The sequence below is a fragment of the Scyliorhinus canicula genome, chromosome 19 (assembly GCF_902713615.1).
Source record: "Scyliorhinus canicula chromosome 19, sScyCan1.1, whole genome shotgun sequence".
NCBI lineage: Eukaryota > Metazoa > Chordata > Chondrichthyes > Carcharhiniformes > Scyliorhinidae > Scyliorhinus > Scyliorhinus canicula.
This window is the reverse complement of record NC_052164.1, coordinates 57,094,146-57,114,951: the sequence shown is the minus strand read 5'-3', so window position 1 is coordinate 57,114,951 and position 20,806 is coordinate 57,094,146. Positions and strand designations below refer to the sequence as shown.

General features: G+C 50.0%; 1 protein-coding gene across 1 annotated transcript in view; it reads left to right on the top strand.

Annotated features, from left to right (window-relative positions):
* Positions 1-12,305: 12,305 nt before the first annotated feature.
* Positions 12,306-20,806, top strand: part of panx3 (pannexin 3) — a 62,326-nt gene continuing 53,825 nt past the window's right edge. The window contains exon 1 of the mRNA XM_038779105.1: positions 12,306-12,794. Within this exon, the coding sequence (XP_038635033.1) occupies positions 12,614-12,794 (181 nt within the window). The 5' untranslated portion in view covers positions 12,306-12,613. The remainder of the gene's footprint in view (positions 12,795-20,806) is intronic.

The window sequence follows — 20,806 nt, the reverse complement described above, 5'->3', positions numbered from 1 at the left end:
TTGCCCTTGGTCCCCAACTCCAAATCTATGTAAATTGTGAACAATTGTGGGCCCAACACGGATCCCTGAGGGACACCACTAGCTACTGATTGCCAACCAGAGAAACACACATTAATCCCCACTCTTTGCTTTCTATTAATTAACCAATCCTCTATCCATGCTACTACTTTACCCTTAATGCCATGCATCTTTATCTTATGCAGCAACCTTTTGTGTGGCACCTTGTCAAAGGCTTTCTGGAAATCCAGATATACCACATCCATTGGCTCCCCGTTATCTACTGCACTGGTAATGTCCTCAAAAAATTCCACTAAATTAGTTAGGCACGACCTGCCTTATGACCCATTCTGCGTCATGCCCAATGGGACAATTTCTATCCAGATGCCTCGCTATTTCTTCCTTGATGATAGATCTCCAGCATCTTCCCTACTACTGAAGTTAAGCTCACTGGCTATAATTACCCGCTCTCTGCCTGCCTCCTTTTTTTTAAACAGTGGTGTCACGTTTGCTAATTTTCCAATCCACCGGGACCACCCCAGAGTCTAGTGAATTTTGGTAAATTATCACGAGTGCATTTGCTAATTTCCCCTAGTCATTCTTTTTAGCACTCTGGGATGCATCCATCAGGGCCAGGAGACTTGTCTACCTTCAGCCCCATTAGCTTGCCCATCACTACCTCCTGAGTGATAAGAATCCTCTCAAGGTCCTCACCAGTCATAGCCTCATTTCTATCAGTCACTGGCATGTTATTTGTGTCTTCCACTGTGAAGACCGACACAAAAAACCTGTTCAATTCCTCAGCCATTTCCAAATCTCCCATTATTAAAACTACCTTCTCATCCTCTAAAGGACCAATATCTACCTTACCCACTCTTTTTTGTTTTATACATTTGTAGAAACTTTAACTATCTGTTTTTATATTCTGAGCAAGTTTACTCTCATAATCTATCTTACTCTTCTTTATAGCTTTTTTAGTAGCTTTCTGTTGCCCCTAACGATGTACCAGTCCTCTAGTCTCCCACCAATCTTTGCCACTTTGTATGCTCTTTCCTTCAATTTGATACTCTCCCTTATTTCCTCCATGGTCGATTTTCCCTCTTTCTACTGTCCTTCCTTTTTGTTGGTATAAACCTTTGTGAGGCACTGTGAAAAATCGCTTGGAAGGTTCTCCACTGTTCCTCAACTGTTCCACCATAAAGTCTTTGCTCCCAGTCTACCTTAGCTAGTCTTCTCTCATCCATGTAATCTCCTTTGTTAAGCACAAAACACTAGTGTTTGATTTTACCTTCTCACCCTCCATCTGTATGTTAAATTCCACCATATTGTGATCGCTCCTTCCGAGAGGTTCCCTAACTATGAGATCATGAATCAATCCTGTCTCATTACACAGGACAAGATCTAGGACCGCTTGTTCCCTCGTAGGTTCCATTACATACTGTTCTAGGAAACTATCGCGGATACATTCTATAACCTCCTCCTCAAGGCTGCCTTGACTGACCTGGTTAAACCAATTGACATGTAGATTAAAATCCCCCATGATAACTGCTGTACCATTTCTACATGCATCAGTTATTTCTTTGTTTATTGCCTGCCCACCATAACGTTACTATTTGGTGGCCTATAGACTACTCTTATCAGTGACTTTTTCGCCTTACTATTCCTGATTTCCACCCAAATGGATTCAACCTTATCCTCCATAGTACCAATGTCATCCCTTACTATTGCCCGGATGTCATCCTTAAATAACAGAGCTACACCACCTCCCTTACCATCCACTCTGTACTTCCAAATAGTTTGATACCCTCGGATATTTAACTCCCAGTCATAACCATCCTTTAACCATGTTTCAGTAATGGCCACTAAATAATAGTCATTCACGATGATTTGCACCATCAACTCATTGACTTTATTCCGAATACTACGAGCATTCAGGTAAAGTACACTTATGTTGTTTTTTTTACCTCTGTTTTGAATCTTAACATCTCCAGTTTTATTCCTTTTAGTTTTACTGGGCCTATTCACTGAGCTCCCCTCAGTCACTGTACCTTGTACTGTCGCCCTTTTTGATTTTTGACTATGGCTTCTCTGCCTTACACTTTCCCCCTTACTTCCTTTTGCTTCTGTTCCTGTTTTACTACCTTCCAGCTTCCTGCATCAGTTCCCATCCCCCTGCCACATTAGTTTAAACCCTCCCCAACAGCTCTAGCAAACACTCTCCTGAGGACATCGGTTCCAGTCCTGCCCAGGTGCAGACTGTCCAGTTTGTACTGGTTGCACCACCCTCAGAACCGGTTCCAATGCCCCAGGAATTTGAATCCTTCCCTCTTGCACCATCTCTCGAGCCACGCATTCATCCTATCTATCCTGACATTTCTACTCTGACTAGCTCGTGGCACTGGTATCAATCCTGAAATTACTACCTTTGAGGTCCTACTTTTTAGTTTAACTAATAGTATGCGGCAAGTCTGTGAGGAAGGATAGACAGTTGATAGGGCAAAGTTGCACTCAGTGGAATGGGTTAAACTGTCTGTTTCAATACAAGGAGTGTCAGGAATAAGGGAGATGAACTTAGAGCATGGATCAGTCCTTGGAACGACGATGTTGTGGCCATTATGGAGACATGGATTTCACAGGGGCAGGAATGGCTGTTAGATGTTCCGGGGTTTTGATGTTTTAAGTCGAATAGGGAGGGAGGTAAAAGAGGAGGCGGAGTGGCACTGTTCATTAGGGAGTCACTTTATTGGGAGTTTTCTATAGACCTCCCAATAGCAGCAGAGAGATAGAGGAACAGATTGGGCGGCAGGTCTTGGAAAAGTGCAGAAGTAACAGAGTTGTTGTCATGGGTGACTTCAACTTCCCTAATATTGACTGGAATCTCCCAAGTGCAAATGATTTGGATGGAGCAGATTTTGTCAGGTGTGTACAGGTAGGATTCCTAACTCAATATGTAGATAGGCCGACTGGGGGAAGGCCATATTGGACTTGGTGCTCGGCAACGAACCAGGCCAATTGTCAGATGTCTCGGTGGGAGAGCATTTCGGTGACAGTGACCACAACTCCTTGACCTTTACCCTAGTCATGGAGAGGGACAGGAACACGCAGTATGGGAAGGTATTTAATTGGGGGAGGGGATATTATACTGCTATTAGACAGGAGCTGAGGAGCATAAAGTGGAAACAATTGTTCTTGGGGAAATGCACAACAGTAATGTGGGGATTGTTTAAGGAGCACTTGCTGCGAGTGCTAGATAGTTTTGTCCCACTGAGACGAGGAAGGAATGGTAAGGTGAAGGAGCCTTGGATGACAAGAGAAGTGGACCTTCCAGTCAAGAGGAAGAAGGAGGCATACGTAAGGTTGAGGAAGCAAGGATTTGACTCGGCTCTAGAGGGTTACAAGGTAACCAGAAAGGAACTCCAAACATTGATTGAGGAGAGCTAGAAGGGGGCATGAAAAAGCACTGGCGGGAAGGATTAGGGAAAACCCCCAAGGTGTTCTACACTTTTGTGGGAAATAAGAGGATGATCAGAGTGAGAGTAGCGCCGATCAGGGATAGTGGAGGGAACTTGTGCCAAGAGTCTGAAGAGATGGGGGAGGCTCTAAATGAATACTTTGCTTCAGTATTCACTAGAGAGAAGGACCTTGTTGCCCATGAGAACAGCGTGAAGCACGTTAATAGACTCAAACAGGTTGATATTAAGGAGTATGTGCTGGAAATTTAAAAAAGCATCAGGATAGATAAGTTCCGTGGGCCTGATGGGATATACCCAAGGTTACTACCAGAAGCGAGGGAGAAGATTGCTGCGCCCTTGGCGATGATCTTTGCGTCCTCACTTTCCACTGGAGTAGTACCGGATGATTGAAGGGAGGCGAATATTGTTCCCCTGTTCAAGAAAGGGAATAGGGAAATCTCTGGGAATTACAGACCCATCAGTCTTACGTCTGTGGTGAGCAAAATATTGGAAAGGATTCTGAGAGATAGGATTGATGATTATTTAGAAAAACATAGTTTGATTAAAGATGGTCAGCATGGCTTTGTGAGGGGCAGGTCATGCCTCACAAGCCTCATTGAATTCTTTGAGCATGTGACGAGACACATTGATGAAGGTTGGGCAGTGGATGTGGTGTATATGGATTTCAGTAAGGCATTTGATAAGGTTCCCCATGGGAGGCTCATTCAGAAAGTTAGGGAGCAGGGAAATTTGGCTGTCTGGATACAGAATTGGCTGGCCGAAAGAAGACAGCAAGTGGCAGTGGATGGAAAGTATGCTGCCTTGAGGTCGGTGACCAGTCGTATCCTGCATGGATCTGTTCTGGGACCTCTGCTCTTGTGGTTTTTATAAATGACTTGGATGAGGAAGTTGAAGGGTGGGTTAGTAAGTTTGCAGATGATATGAAGGTTGGTGGAGTTGTAGATAGTGTTGAGGGTTGTTGCAGGTTACAACAGGACATTGACAGGATGCAGAATTGGGCTGAGAAGAGGCAGATGGATTTCAACCTTGATAAATGTGAAGTGATTAATTTGAAAGGTCGAATTTGAATGCTGAAAACAGGGTTAAAGGCAGGATTCTTGGAAGTGTGGAGGAACAGAGGGATCTTGGGGTCCACGTACATAGATCCCTCAAAGTTGCCATCCAGGTTGATATGGCTGTTAAGGCGTATGGTGAGTTGGCTTTCATTAACAGGGGGATTGAGTTTAAGAGCCGCGAGGTTTTGCTGCAGCTTTATAAAACTCTAGTTAGACCACACTTGGAATATTGTGTCCAATTCTGGTCACCTCATTATAGGAAGGAGAGGGTACAGAGGAGATTTACCAGGATGCTGCCAGGACTGGAGGGCATGTCTTATGAAGAAAGGTCGAGGGAGCTAGGGCTTTTCTCACTGGAGCGAAGAAGGCAGAGAGGTGACTTGATAGAGGTGTACCAGGTGATGAGAGGCATGGATAGAGTGGATAGCCATAGACTTTTCCCCAGGGTGGAAATGGATGTCACAAGGGCATATAAGTTTAAGTTGATTGGAGGAAGGTATAGGGGAGATTTTAGAATTTTTTTTTCATAGAATTTAGAATTTACAGTGCAGAAGGAGGCCATTCGGCCCATCGAGTCTGCACCGGCTCTTGGAATGAGCACCCTACCCAAGTCCATACCTCCACCCTATCCCCATAACCCAGTAACCCCACCTAACACTAAGGGCAATTTGGACCCTGAGGGCAATTTAGCCAGGCCAATTCACCTAACCCGCACATCTTTGGACTGTGGGAGGAAACCGGAGCACCCGGAGGAAACCCACGCACATACGGGGAGAACGTGCAGACTCCACACAGACAGTGACCCAAGCCGGGATTCGAACCTGGGACCCTGGAGCTGTGAAGCATTTATGCTAACCACAATGCTATCGTGCTGCCCTCTATGTGAGATGTGAGAGGTTCTCCGATCGCGGGACTAAGTGTCCGCGCCGTCGTGAACGCCGTCACATTTCACGACGCCAAGAAACGGCCCCCGCTGCGACTGATTCAGGGGCAGAAAAGGAACCAGCAGCGGCGCTGCGAGAAATGCGGTGGGCATGGTACCAAAGCAGCGGCGTCATCGCGTGATGCCAGGATGATGCCGCGGCATGTCATATGAAGTGCGCGATCAGCACACAGGCCCCGAAGTCTGGAGATGGCTGAGCCCCGCCGTGCCGCTCCCCGCTTCTGGGACAACGACATAGAGACACTGCTAGACGCAGCAGAGGAGCTCAGGGCCATCCTGTTCTCCAGACGTGCCTACCGGCAGCCGTGCAGCACCGTGAAGCGGAGATGGCAAGAGGTTGGCATGATGGTCAGCGCTGTGGGCACACCCCCCACTCGGGAGACCAGTGCAGAAAAAAACTGCACAACCTCACAAGGGCTGCGAGGGTAAGTACCCCGAGACTTCCCCTGGGCAATGTCCACCCTGTTCCCCCTGCTCATGCTGGGGGAGGGGTGGGGGGGGGGAGGCTGGGGACCCACGCGTCTACGAGCAGTGGGCTCTCGAGCTTGCTGGGGGAGCCGCCAGCCAGGAGGTAGGGCCATGCCTGGTCAGAGGTGCAGCACCAAGCGAGAATTCCGTGTCTGCATGCAGTCCCTCAGCCCATCATTATTACCACCCCCACTCCCCTCACACTCCACCCGACACTGACCCCCCACACACTCCCCCCCCGACACTGCCCCCCTCACAGACTCCCCTCACACTCCCCCCACACTTCCCACTCTCACACACTCCCTCCCACCTCACACCCCGCCCCCTCACACTCCCCCTCACACACTCCACCCCCTCACACTCCACCCCCGACACTCCCCCCTCACACTCCCACTCCCCTCACACTCCCACTCCCCTCACACTCCACCCCCTCACACTTCACCCCTCACATTCCACCCCCACACACACTCCACCCCCACACACACTCCACCCCCTCACACACTCCACCCCCTCACACACTCCACCCCCTCACACTCCACCCCCTCACAAACGACTCCGCTTGTCTAACGATACGTGCCTTATTGTATTCTCCAGGGCCAGAAGATCATCGTCCTAGAACTGCTCGTTCACTCCGCCACCTTCCAGCTCCAACCTCTTCCGGGCACAGGCATGCACGGGACAGAGGGAGAATGGCTGGCCCTACGGTCTAAAAATCTCCCGGTCTCCCACTGGCAGGAGATCCTACCTGACGCCCTCGTCTATCCGATCGCTGCTTTGCACTGCGACTAACGAACATCTCCCAGCCTTCACCAGAAAGTCCACCTCTGGGGTTTCGCTCCCAACGTGGCTGGCAGCTCCAGGACCCGTTCTCCTCCACAAGCACGTAGGGTCCACAAGGCGGACCTGTTGGTCGAGAGGGTACAGCCCTCGCTCCAGGATGATCCGTCCTCCCCTTGCTCCCACCCGGGGATGAAGATGAGGATTACACGCTCCCGTAGTCACCGGCGACCGAGCCGGCACCTGCATCGCCACCGGGACTGCGGCGCTCAAAACGGAGGATCAAGGCACCTGGCCGGATAAATTTGTGAACTTTCCCCAAACTGTACACTTTAAAAATGCTCATGTACCATGTAACTAGTTTTTCCACCACCCCCGCTGGACTCTTTTTTAACAGGGGATGAATGTGATAGTCACCACTGTTTGTATACATCACGTATATGAGATGTAATACGGTAAGGCTCCTGTACTACAGGAACGGGGGTCGATCCCTGTCTGCTGGCTCCACCAGTAAGCGGAGTATAAATGTGTGTGCTCACCGAGCTGCAGCTATTTCAGCAGCAGCTGCAGGAGTCAACACATCTCTGCTTAATAAAGCCTCGATTACTCTCTCGTCTCATCGTAATTGATAGTGCATCAGTGTGCACGCATCATCCGCGGCCCATGACAGGGCTGCCCTCTCACAGGCAGCCATGTCCCAGAGCCAGCTGGACATTACCACCGCGCTCCGGGGTCTGGCCCAGTCTCAGCAGGCCATGGCCCTGTTCCAGCAGGCCATCGCTGAGAGCATCGGCGGCCTTGCCATGTGATGGATGGCATCGCACAATCCCAGCGGGAGGTAGCACAGTCCATGACAGGGATGTCGCACTCCCTGAGCTACATTGCTGGGAACGTTCAGACCCTGGTCAATTCCACAGCGGGCCTCTAGGACTGGCAGTGCCAGGTGACGATGGTGCAACGGCGCCTGTCTCCACGAGCACCACCATCCCATAGAGAGATCTGACGGCCACAGGGCTCCCCATGGAAGGAGGAGGTCCCGGTGCCTGTCCCGGTTACACCAGCAAGGGAGGGACCGGAACACTCGGACTCCCCCCGTTCTGTCCCTGGTGCATCTGGTGGGCAGTGGGTAGAGCAGGCTGGAACCACGCCATCCAGCACGCCCGCCGAGCAGCCTGGCCCATCCAGGCTGGGCTGCCCCAGGAAACGCACACTGACGGGGAGCCACATCGAAGGGCAGGATTCTCAGCAGTCCGCCTCCACTCCTGCTGTACCGTCTGGGGAAACACACAGACGTAGTGGTAGGGCCCGTAAGGTCAAAATGTTAGACACATTGTAAGTTGGCACGGGTGCAGGGCACAGATTAGTTATAGGGGCTAGGGCACTTGTCTTTGAATGTCACTATTAAAGTTGTTGCACCAAACCTAGATGCGTCTGTCCTATGTCCGATGCCTGAGGGGGTCATGAGGGGGACCGGGTGACGATGGTGTTCGAAGTTCAGGACAACGGTGAGGGCGGGTGTGCCCCCCCTCCCAACCCCAAGCACGCCGTTTTCCTCAACACACCGACACCCGCTGCCCCACATGGACATGTGATGGAGTGTCCATGACGCATAAAGGGAACACCGAGGTGGAGAGTTCAGATATGGCCATGAGTCAGACATTCAGTAGCGATCTGGAGCTCATAGGTCATCGAAGAGCGGGTTGTCATCATCCAACACGGCACTGATCACACCCGATAACAGAAGTAAATGTGTAACAAAATTCATGTGACGCAGGTGTAGGTTGCTGTGAGAGTGTTGCTGTGGGTGGTAGTGTTGTGCGATGGTGCGGGAGGTGGAGGGGTGCTGGGTGGTGCCTTTGTACATGATCAACGGTGCAAGTGCCCTGCACAACGATGCCCTCCCCCTAGTGTTTGAAATGTGTGGCAATCATCGCCTTGCGTGCTCGCCGTCCCAGCAGGTGGCGTCGTGCGGGCTCCCAGCCATATCCCGCACACCAGTGGTGTCTGTGCCCCGCCGCCCTCCCATCCTCCCCCTCCTCCTCATGTTCAGAGGTGTCGCCCTCATCGGGCTCACCTGGTGCATCCTCCTCCATGGCATCACCCCTCTGTTGGGCAATGTTGTGCAAAATGCAGCAGGCCACAGAAATTCTTCCGACCCTGTCGGGGTGGTACTGCAGAGCACCTCCAGAGCGGTCCAGGCACCGGAATTTCATTTTGAGGAAGCCGAAGCACCTCTCTATAACACCCCTGGTTGCAGCATAGGCCTCATGATAGCTGGTCTCCGCATTGGTCTGTGGCCTCTGTATAGGCGTCATCAGCCACAATGGGTAACCCCTGTTGCCCAGCAACCCGCCCCTCATCCGGGGTGGGCGTCCCTCGAAAATAGCGAGTATAAATGACTGCGCCAGTATGAAGGCGTCGTGCACGCTGCCCCGGTATTGGGCGTACACGTGCATTATTCTCATTCGATGGTCGCAGACCACCTGGATGTTCATAGAATAGTTCCCCTTCCTGTTCAGGAAAACGTCCCTATTCTCCAAGGGTAGACGCAGGTTGACGTGCACCCCATCAATGATGCTCTGGACCATCGGGATCCTGGCCACTGAGGCGCATTCCGCCGCCCTGGCAGCCTGGTATGTGTGGTCCTCCGGGAATTCAATGTATCTTTCCGCGACGGCATAGAGGCTGTCGGTCCGGTGCACCAATGTCTGAGAAATTCCAGAGAGGTCCCCGCTTGGCGCTTGGAAGGACCCTGTAGCAAAAAAATTGAGGGCACCCGTGACCTTGACTCTCACCGGTATGGCATGCCCTCCCCCTGTTCCACGTGGTGCCAGGTGTGTCATTAGGTGGCATATATGTGCCACCATCTCACAGCTCAATCTGAGTCTCCTCCTGCATGCCGTGTCCGTAAGGTCCTGGAACAAAATGCGGTCCCGGTACACACAAGGCCGCATGGGGCGCCTCCGCTGCCTTGGCCCGACCACCTGCTCATGCTCCTCCCCTGGTGCCCCATCAGGATCTGATTCGTCGACCTCTTCCTGCCCGACGATGTGGAGGTCATTGTCACCCTCCGTCTCCTCTTGGACCTGTCGGACGTGAGGGCCTGCAGCAGGTGCGCCTGGAATGGGGCCCTCTGCAGCCAGTCCCTCTGCTGCATCCGCCTCTGCAGCAGCTTCACTGGGTCGGCCGCGCCGAATGGCTATCTGCAGGGCAGCTGCTGCCGCCACAGCGGCAAACATTGATGGCTGTTGTGCAAACATTACAAACTAGACGTGGGGGGGCGCGGGTTTGGGAGGGAGAGACAATGACATTTGTAAGGAGGGCGCTTTGGCATGTCGGCAGCCAGGGCCCTTTAGATACATGGGTGCCCCGGCTGCCTGGTTACGGTTCATTCATGCAAGCGCCCTTATACCTTCCCAGTCCACCCCGTCCCTCCTCATTGCAGTGCCAGCGGCCTCAGCCCATCACCATGACCTCAACTTGGAAGTGTGTCTTCGCCACCTTCCTGCCTTGGCACTCCAGCTGGGGTGTCGGTCCCGCGGGCACCCTTGGAGGCCCCACCGACAGAACGGTGGCATAATTTGCCCCACCCCTGCCCTCTACTCCTTCCCCAACCCCTCCCCTCTACGCCTTCCCCCACCCCCTACCACTTCTCTCTACTCCTTCTCCAACCCCTCCCCCTTCTCATTCCCCCAACCCTTCCCTCCACCCCTTCCCCCAACCCCCCCTTCTCATTTCCCCAACCCCTCCCTTTCCTTCCACTCCTCCCCCACCCCTTTCTTCTTCCCAAACCTCCTTAGCCCTGTCCTCACCCCCCCCCCCTCCCCCATGGGGAATTGTGATATACACATCAGAAACCCCTCCCTCCCCACCCGCTATCACCGGCCGTGGATGTAGCTTCCTGCTTCCTAGGGTGAGCCCGCCCACTCACCTCCCTCATCCACATCGTCAGCCAGCATGGCTGGCTTACAAATTTATTTAGTAGGGGTGAACGGCGATGGCGTAACCCCAGGTCACGCCGTTGGGACTTCAGCCCACCTGGGCCGCTGAATAGCAGGGGGCAGGGAGAATCGCATGTATTACTTGCTCGGGCGATTCTCCGGCATGCACGGCACCAACCTCGCTGACACCGTTCTCGCCGGTTAGGAGAATGGCGGAACGGTGTTGGACCGGCGCCATGGGAAAGTGTGGCGCGAATGGCGATTCTCCCAAATGGCGCGGCATGGGAGAATCGCACCCAGGTTCTTTACACAGAGAGTGGTGGGTGTGTGGAATGCAGTGCCAGCAGAGGTGGTGGAGTCAGGGTCATCAGGGATATTTAAGCGACTCTCAAACAGGCACATGGACAGCAGTAAATTGAAGGGGTGTAGGTTAGGTTGATCTTAGATTAGGATAAATGGTCGGCACAACATTGTGGGCTGAAGGGCCTGTACTGTGCTGTACTGTTCTAAAACGGTACTGTGATAAAAATGTTCATAGACTGCCCTTTAAGATCTGGTTAAATGGCCAGGATCCAGAACACACAAAGCCAGAATAAATTGGCAGTGGTATACAGCCATGTCCTGCAGTCAAACAGATACACGGTAGCCTCAGATGGTGCCAATTATGTACGAAGCTGACTAAAGTTATCAGAACCAGCATCATCAACTACCACAGCACCCCAGTCATCCAACCTACAATCCAGGCCCACCATACCAGTGGAAATGGAGGCTCTTCCAGAGGCCTATGCAGCAAACCCTGCAGCCACTGGGTGCACTGAAAGGATACCTGATGCCATCCACACCGAGGACATCAGCCTGAGATCATCTCCAATAAAGTCAATGCTCGGGGTGTATCACTAAACAATATACAAGGTTCCAGGACTGTGTCACAGACTACTTTAAAACTGGCCTCCGTTTCTTTTAAGTGGGGGGTGGTAAAGGAGATGCAATGGGCTCTGCATCAGCTTCAGCAGCCTAATCCATGTTTTGCACAATGTAAATAGTTATGTGTTGTTACCCCTCAGTACCACCAATAGTCTCAACTTAAACGGGAGGTAGTGCGGGAGTTATCCCTGGAGTGTAGGAAGACACACAGTGTGTAAGAGCTGCTCAGAATATTCAATAAACTGTATTGTTCAAAGTGTTTGGGTGCCAATCATTGGAACTTCTTCAAACCTTACAGTATCTTTGGTGAACATTTGCATTTTGCTTGGTGTATCCTTAAAACATTGTTAGTATACCATTGCAGTTTGCTAGCTGTAAGACTTTATTCTTAATTCTCCAATTTCTCAGTGCACCAATCTGCTTTCAATTCTGTCTAAATAGTGATGCTTTGATGTGGTCATGCCTGTAGCCATTGGGCAGAACCAATCTGGATTGGTTTGCGAAAGCTGCATTTATTCTAAGCTGTGCGTGGAACTGGAAGCCAGGTCGCTCCATAAATAGCCGCTTTGCTCCATATTGCCTCAGAGATCTTGTAATTAAGCCTCTAATCTGACAGTGTTACTCTGTGTTTAGGGTTGGGTTGGTCTGGTTAAGATTGCATAGCTCTGGACAGCAACGAATGTGGTATCTATTTCTCCTTCTCATTTACTGTAGTCGGTTCCACTATATGACAAGGTTTCTGGTTCCTGGCACTATTAAGTTTGTAATTAGTCCTGGTCCAGCCCCTCTTCCTATATAATCTCCTAGTACATTCAGATCCCATCAGTCCCGCTGCTTTGCTGCATCTTTCCTTTCCTCCTATGCGTGCTGGACACCAACCATTTCATGCTTCCTTGTTCTCTATTTTATTTTAAACAAAACTCTCTAAATTAGTGGTGTTCTCATTTTATTTGCGTTCTTGAGGTCTTTTCATTGCTTTGGTTAAATTTTGGAGTCGTTTTCCTTTCCTTTCAGTACATCTATTGTTCTGCCAGAATGTCTTTTGCCAGTATTGCAACGGAGTTTATTTTATCTGATTCTCTCATCCGGGAGCCAAAGGATTTACGGGCCAAGGGCTTGCGCTTAGAGCTGGCCACTGACCGAATGATTAAATTTATCTCGGTGGGACTCCCTCTTCTCCTGGTTTCAGCGGCACTGGCGAAAGAAATCTCTCTCAGTGAGTCTCAATCTGCTCGGTTTCAATAGCTTTAAAATTAATCACAGATTGGTTCATTAATCAATGGTTACGTGTTAGCTAATGAGCATTAATAATTAGCAACTGGATGATAAAAACATTACTAATAGCTCATGTTACTGAATAATGGTAAGATCGATTTGGTTACATTGTTAATGCTTCTTAAATGGCTAGTTAATGCATAGTTAGTTACTTTATGCTTGTTTAATGCATTGTGCATGTTGAATGACATCCAATAATCAGTCAACACTTTTAAATGGTTAGTTAATGGCTGTTTAATGAAGTACAGTAAACTAGGGATTGCGGAGCAGCAGTAGGTAATTTAATCTATTTAGGTTAGCTTGTTTTAGTCTGCCAGTTCTTGTGATGAGCTTATTCTACCGGTTGAGACAATGGGCATACCGATCTGTCAGTAACTGAGGTTTTCTTGTGTATCATGCCACCCATATGTCCACTCCGAGCTCTTCCCTTATACTAACAGGAGTAGGAATATCAGCCCCCCAAGCCTGTTCTACTATCCAACTAGATCATGCCTGATTTGTATCTTAACTCAATCTTCCTTCTTTTGTTCCACATTCCTTCATACATTTAGAAACAACAAACTATCAAACTCAGTCCTGAAAATTTCAATTGACACCCGCCCCACCCCAGCAACATCCAGAGCCTTTTGAGGGACAGAATTCCAAACTTCTAAAAGTTCTTGATTTCCTAAATGGTCTGGACAGATTTTCAATATTTTATCCTTTTGGCATGAGAGGAAATAGTTAACCTGCTTCTCAAACCCCTTTACAATTTCAAAAACACATTTACATCACAACTCAATCTTCTATTCTTTAAGGGATTACAAATCAAGTCATATTTTAAATCTTTAAGACCATAAATGCCTTACTTTTGAATTCTAAACTCGATAAGATTTTTTACCAAATCTTTTTATTGGCATTTTCAAAATTATATACATTGCCATTCATTTCCATTTATTGTACAGTCATAAAGGTTTCTTCTTAGGTTTCTCTATTTACTGTCTGTCGCCGTCTGGCACAGCATACAATCCTCCCTACTCCCCTCTCCCTGACCCATCCTCCCTTCTCTCCGCCCTTCTTCACTGCTGCCCCCCATTTCTTGCTGGGTTTTGCTACCTCAACTTGCTCGCCCCCCCCCCCCCCCCCCCCTCCCCCGTGCCCTCCCTCGCTTTCCCCTTTCTGTCTTGTCCTGGCTATTTCTCCCTGGCTACTGGCTATTTATTTATTTATGTGTTGGCCACAAACCAGTCTCGGAACAGTTGGATGAATGGCTTCCATATTTTGTGGAAGCCCTCTTCCGACCCACGGATGGTAAATTTGATTTTCTCCATTTGGAGAAATTCCGATAGATCGGACAGCCAGTCTGCAGCTTTAGGTGGTGCCGCTGATCGCCAACCAAGCAGGATTCTATGGCCGGCAATCAGGGAGGCAAAGGCAAGGGCGTCCGCCCTCCTCCCCATGAAGAGATCCGGCTGGTCTGATTCCCCGAAGACCGCCACTTTTGGGCATGGCTCCATTCTTATCCCCACCACTTTGGACATTGCCTCAAATAAAGCTGTCCAGTACCCAGCAAATCTGGGGCAAGACCAGAACATGTACCAATTTTAGCTGCGTTAGGTTGAGCTTCGTGCTTGTGGAGGTAGAGTTGACCCTGTGCAGTGCTTCGCTCCAGAACCCCCACCCTATTTCAATCCCAAGTCTTCCTCCTATTTCCTCCTTGTCTTGTTCAATTCGGTGTCGCCCCTCTCCAGCAGTCGTTCGTACATGTCACTACAGTTCCCTCTGTCCAGGATGTTTGCGTCCAGTAGCTCCTCTAATCATTTATGTCGTGGTGGTCGCGGGTATGTCCTCGTCTCCTTCCGTAGAAAGTTTTTAAGCAGCAGGTATCTGAGTTTGTTGCCTTTCGCTAGTTGGAATCTCTGCATCAGTTCTTCCAGTGTTGAGACCCTACCGTCAGATTATAGGTCCCTAACTATCAATGCCCCCCCCCCCCCCGTCCTGTCTCCACCGTTTGAAGGTGGCGTCGGCGAGTGCTAGTGTGAACCTATGGTTATTACGGATGGGGGCTTTGTCGGACATTTCGGTCAGTCCGAATTGCTGCTGTAGTTGTTTCCACATCTGAAGGGTGGCCATTACAACTGGGCTGCTGGAGTGTTTCTCGGGCGGGGTTGGAAGTGACGCCGTGGTGAGGGCCCGGAGAGAGGTCCCCTTGCAAGAGGCTCCTTTGTCCATCCCATCACCCGTTGTGCTGTCGCTGCCCAGTGGTAGAATTGTAGGTTTGGGAGGGCTAGCCCTCCCCTGGATTTTCTTTTCTGTAGGACCTTCATGATCCTAGTATTCTTTCCCCCCCATACAAACGCCATGAATAATTTGTCCGGTGAGTTGAAAAAGACTATGGGGATATAGATTGGGATGGATCTTAGTAGGAAGAGATATCTGGGCAGTACGTTCATTTTGATCGTCTGTACTCTCCCTACCAGGGAGAGTTCCATGTCTTCAGATTCTTTTTGACTTCCTCTGTCAGAGTTGTCAGGTTCCATTTGTGGATCCCTTTCCAGTCATGGGCTATTTGGATCCTCAGGTAGCGGAATTTGTGTCCGGCTTGTTTAAACGTCAGTCCCACCGGTGCTGCCCCTCCCCCTTACAGGTTTACCGGGAAAATCTCACTTTTGCTCATGTTGAGTTTGTAGCCCGAGGAGGCGCTAAACTCTTTCAGGAGCGTGATGATTCCTTCCATGTTGGTTTGTGGGTCCGAGATGGAGAGGAGCAGGTCATCCGCGTAGAGCGAGACTCTGTGCTCTCTGCCTCCTCTTTGAATACCCCTCCAGTATGCTAGGGCGAACAGCAATGGCGACAGCGGGCATCCCTGCCTGGTGCCCCGGTGCAACTGGAAGTACTGGGAGCTGGTGTTGTTTGCCTCAGGTGTTCTCTCCCCGAATGGGGTCATGATCACGTTCAGCAGGCGCCTGATATTCAATGTTAGCTGTCTACTTTTGACAAAGTCCGTTTGATCCACTGCGACCACTTGTGGCTAGGATCTTGGCCAATATTTTGGTGTCTACGTTCAGCAGCGAGATGAGTCTGTATGAACTGCATTCAGTCTTCTATTTGTCTTTCTTAGGTATTAGCGAGATTGAGGCTTGTGCTAGCATTGGTGGCAGTGTGCCCCTTGCCAGTGAGTCTGTGAACATCTCCCGCAGGTGCGGGGCCAGTGCTGTCGCAAATGTTTTGTAGAGGTCCGCCAGGAACATAGAGCATACATAGAAAATAGAAAATAGAGCACAGAACAGGCCCTTCGGCTCACGATGTTGTGCTGAACTTTTGTCCGAGATTAAGAACAAATTAATTTACACCCCAGCATTCTACTGTAATCCATGTACCTATCCAATAGCCGCTTGAAGGTCCCTAATGTTTCCGACTCAACTACTTCCACAGGCAGTGCATTCCATGCCCCCACTACTCTCTGGGTAAAGAATCTATCTCTGACAACACCCCTATATCTTCCACCATTCACCTTAAATTTATGTCCCCTTGCAATGGTTTGTTCCACCCAGGGAAAAAGTCTCTGACTGTCTACTCTATCTATTCCCCTGATCATCTTATAAACCTCTATCAAGTCGCCCCTCATTCTTCTCCGTTCTAATGAGAAAAGGCCCAGCACCCTCAACCTTTCCTCGTAAGACCTACTCTCCATTCCAGGCAACATCCTGGTAAATCTTCTTTGCACCTTTTCCAAAGCTTTCACATCCTTCCTAAAATGAGGCGACCAGAACTGCACACAGTACTCCAAATGTGGCCGTACCAAGGTTTTGTACAGCTGCATCATCACCTCACGACTCTTAATTCAATCCCTCTGCTAATGAACGCTAACACACCATAGGCCTTCTGCACATCTCTAGCCATTTGAGTGGCAACTTTCAAAGATCTATGAACATAGACCCCAAGATCTCTCTGCTCCTCCACATTGTCAAGAACCCTACTGTTAACCCTATATTCTGCATTCATATTTGTCCTTCCAAAATGGACAACCTCACACGTGTCAGGGTTAAACTCCATCTGCCACTTCTCAGCCCAGCTCTGCATGCTATCTATGTCTCTTTGCAGCCGACAACAGCCCTCCTCACTATCCACAACTCCACCAATCTTCGTATCGTCTGCAAATTTACTGACCCACCCTTCAACTCCCTCATCCAAGGCATTAATGAAAATCACAAACAGCAGAAGACCCAGAACTGATGCCTGCGGCACGCCACTGGTAACTGGGCTCCAGGTTGAATATTTGCCATCCACCATCACTCTCTGACTTCTATTGGTTAGCCAGTTTGTTATCCAACTGGCCAAATTCCCACTATCCCATACCTCCTTACTTTCTGCATTAGAAGTTGAAGTCACCCATGACTACTACCCTGTGACTTCTGACCATTACTTTGCCTACCACCGAAGTAAGACTAACTGGCCTGTAATTCCCAGGGTTATCCCTATTCACTTTTTTGACCATGGGGAACCTGATCAAAGCCTTACTAAAATCCATATACACTACATCCACTGCTTTACCTTCATTCACGTGCTTGGTTACCTCCTCAAAGAATTCAATAAGACTTGTGAGGCAAGACCTACCCCTCACAAATCCGTGCTGACTATCCCTAACCAAGCAGTGTCTTTCCAGATGCTCAGAAATCCTATCCCTCAGTACCCTTTCCATTACTTTGCCTACCACCGAAGTAAGACTAACTGGCCTGTAATTCGCAGGGTTATCCCTATTCCCTTTTTTGAACAGGGGCACGACATTCGCCACTCATAATCCCCTGGTACAATCCCTGTTGACAGTGAGGACGAAAAGATCATTGGCAACGGCTCTGCAATTTCATCTCTTGCTTCCCATAGAATCCTTGGATATATCCCATCAGGCCCGGGGGACTTGTCTATCCTTTTTTTATAAATGTTTTTTATTGAGTTTTCATGTTTTATATATGACAAGTTACAAATTATTAGAGAGAAAAAAAGAAAACACAAAAATTTAACATGGATATTTACAGGTAAGCATCTTTATAACAACAATTGTGGCCGCCCCCTTTAGCTGGCATACATATTTTACATTCCCCAATATGGCCGAGGCACATGTTTATAGGCATTTATTTATAGTTTGGTTTTGGGCCTTAGCTTGCCATCAAACCCCCATAACGAACCCGTAACCCCCCCCCCCCCCGGCTACCTTCCCCCGATTCCCGTCCATTTTCCCCTGATTCTTGGCCACCCGACTATTCTTCCTCTTGTTCGTTGGCCACAAACAGGTCCCGGAACAGTTGCATGAATGGCTCCCACGTTCTATGGAAGCCGTCGTCTGATGGCATCACCCTCGGATGGCGAATTTGATTTTCTCTATTTGGAGAGATTCCGAGAGGTCGGACAGCCAGTCTGCAGCTCTGGGCGGTGCTGCTGACCGCCAGCCAAACAGGATTCTACGGCGGGCGATCAGGGAGGCAAAGGCAAGGGCGTCTGCCCTCCTCCCCAGGAATAGATCTGGCTGGTCTGAAACCCCGAAGACCGCCACTATCGGGCATGGCTCCACCCTCACCCCCACCACTTTGGACATAGCCTCGAAGAAGGCTGTCCAGTAATCCACAAGTCTGGGGCAAGACCAGAACATGTGGGCGTGGTTGGCCGGGCCTCTTTGGCACCGTTCACATCTGTCCTCCACCTCCGGGAAGAACCTACTCATACGGTTTCTCGTTAAGTGGGCTCTATGTACCACTTTTAGTTGCGTCAGGCTGAGCCTTGCGCACGTGGAGGTGGAGTTGACCCTATGCAGTGCTTCGCTCCAGAGTCCCCACCCTATCTCCATCCCCCAGGTCGTCCTCCCATTTCCTTCTTGTTGCGTCCAGTACGGTGTCGTCCCTTTCTACCAGTCGGTCATACATGTCGCTACAGTTCCCTTTCTCTAGGATACTTGCGTCCAGTAGGTCTTCCAGTAGTGTCTGTTGTGGCGGTTGTGGGTACGGCCTTGTCTCCTTTCGTAGGAAGTTTTTGAGCTGCAGTTACCGTAGCTCGTTCCCCCCAGCTAGCTGAAATTTCTCTGTCAGTTCGTCCAGTGTTGCGATCCTGTCGTCCGTGTATAGGTCCCTGACTGTCAGTGTCCCCCCGTCCTGCCTCCACCTTTTGAAGGTGGCATCAGTCAGTGCTGGTGTGAACCTATGGTTGTTGCAGATGGGAGCCTTGTCATTTTGGTCAGGCCAAATTGGTTCCAGGATTGGAGGGTGGCTGTCACCACTGGGCTGCTGGAGTGATTTTTGGGTGGGGATGGGAGTGCTGCCGTGGCGAGGGCCCGGAGGGAGGTCCCCATGCAGGAAGCCTCCTCCACACGCACCCACTCAGCTTCTGGCTCCTGGATCCATCCCCTTACTCGCTCGGCTGTTGCCGCCCAGTGGTAGAATTGTAGATTTGGGAGGGCTAGCCCCCCCCTGGATTTTGTTTTTTGTAGGACCTTCTTTGGGATCCTAGCATTTTTACCCCCCCCCCATACGAACGGCATGATAAGTTTGTCCAGCGCTTTGAAAAAGGCCTTGGGGATGTAGATCGGAATGGATCTAAACAGGAAGAGGAACCTGGGCAGTACGTTCATTTTGATCGTCTGGACTCTCCCCGCGAGGGAGAGCGGGAGTGTGTTCCATCTTTGCAGGTCCTTTTGAACTTCCTCCGTCAGGCTGGTGAGGTTCCATTTGTGGATCCCTTTCCAGTCATGGGCTATTTGGATCCCCAGGTAGCGGAGGGACTTGTCTATCCTTAAGTTTTTCAAAACTCAACACATCTTCCTTCCTAACAAGTATCTCCTCGAGCTTACCAGTCTGATTCACACTGTCCTCTCCAACAATATGGCCCCTCTCATTCGTAAATACTGTTTCCCAATCTGTTCCTCCACATCTCTGCTGCTATTGGGGGGCCTATAGAAAACTCCCAACAAGGTGACTGCTCCTTTCCTATTTCTGACTTCAACCCATATTACCTCAGTAGGCAGATCCCCCTCGAACTGCCTTTCTGCAGCTGTTATATTATCTCTAATTAACAATGCCACCCCCCATCTCTTTTACCACCCTCCCTAATCTTATTGAAACATCTATAACCAGGAACCTCCAAGAACCATTTCTGCCCCTCTTCTATCCAAGTTTCCGAGATGGCCACCAGATCGTAGTCCCAAGTACCGATCCATGCCTTAAGTTCACCCACCTTATTCCTGATGCTTCTTGCGTTGAAGTATACATACTTCAACTCATCTCCGTGCCTGCAAGTACTCTCCTTTGTCAGTGTTACCTTCCCCATTACCTCCTACACGCTTTGGCGTCCTGAACATCGGCTACCTTAGTTGCTGGACTACAAATTCGATTCCTATTCCACAGCCAAATTAGTTTAAACCCTCCCGAAGAGTACTAGAAAACCTCCCTCCCAGGATATTGGTGCCCCTCTGGTTCAGATGTAACCCGTCCTGCTTGTACAGGTCCCACCTTCCCCAGAATGCGCTCCAATTATCCAAATACCTGAAGCCCTCCCTCCTACACCATTCCTGTAGCCACGTGTTCAACTGCGCTCTCTCCCTATTCCTAGCCTCGCTCTCACGTGGCAACGGCAACAAACCAGAGATGACAATTCTATCTGTACTGGCTTTTAACTTCCAGCCGAACTCCGTAAACTCACTTATTACATCCACACCCCTTTTCCTACCTACGTTGTTGATACCAATGTGCACCACGACCTCTGGCTGCTCCCCCTCCCCCTTAAGGATCCTGAAGACATTATCCGAGACGTCATGGATCCTGGCACCCAGGAGGCAACAAACAATCCGAGAGTCTCGCCCATGCCCACAGAACCGCCTGTCTGTACCTCTAAGTATTGAGTCCCCTATAACGAGTGCGCCCCTGATCTCCCCCCTTCCCTTCTGAGCCCCAGAGCCGGACCTCGTGCCACAGACCCGGTCACTGCAGC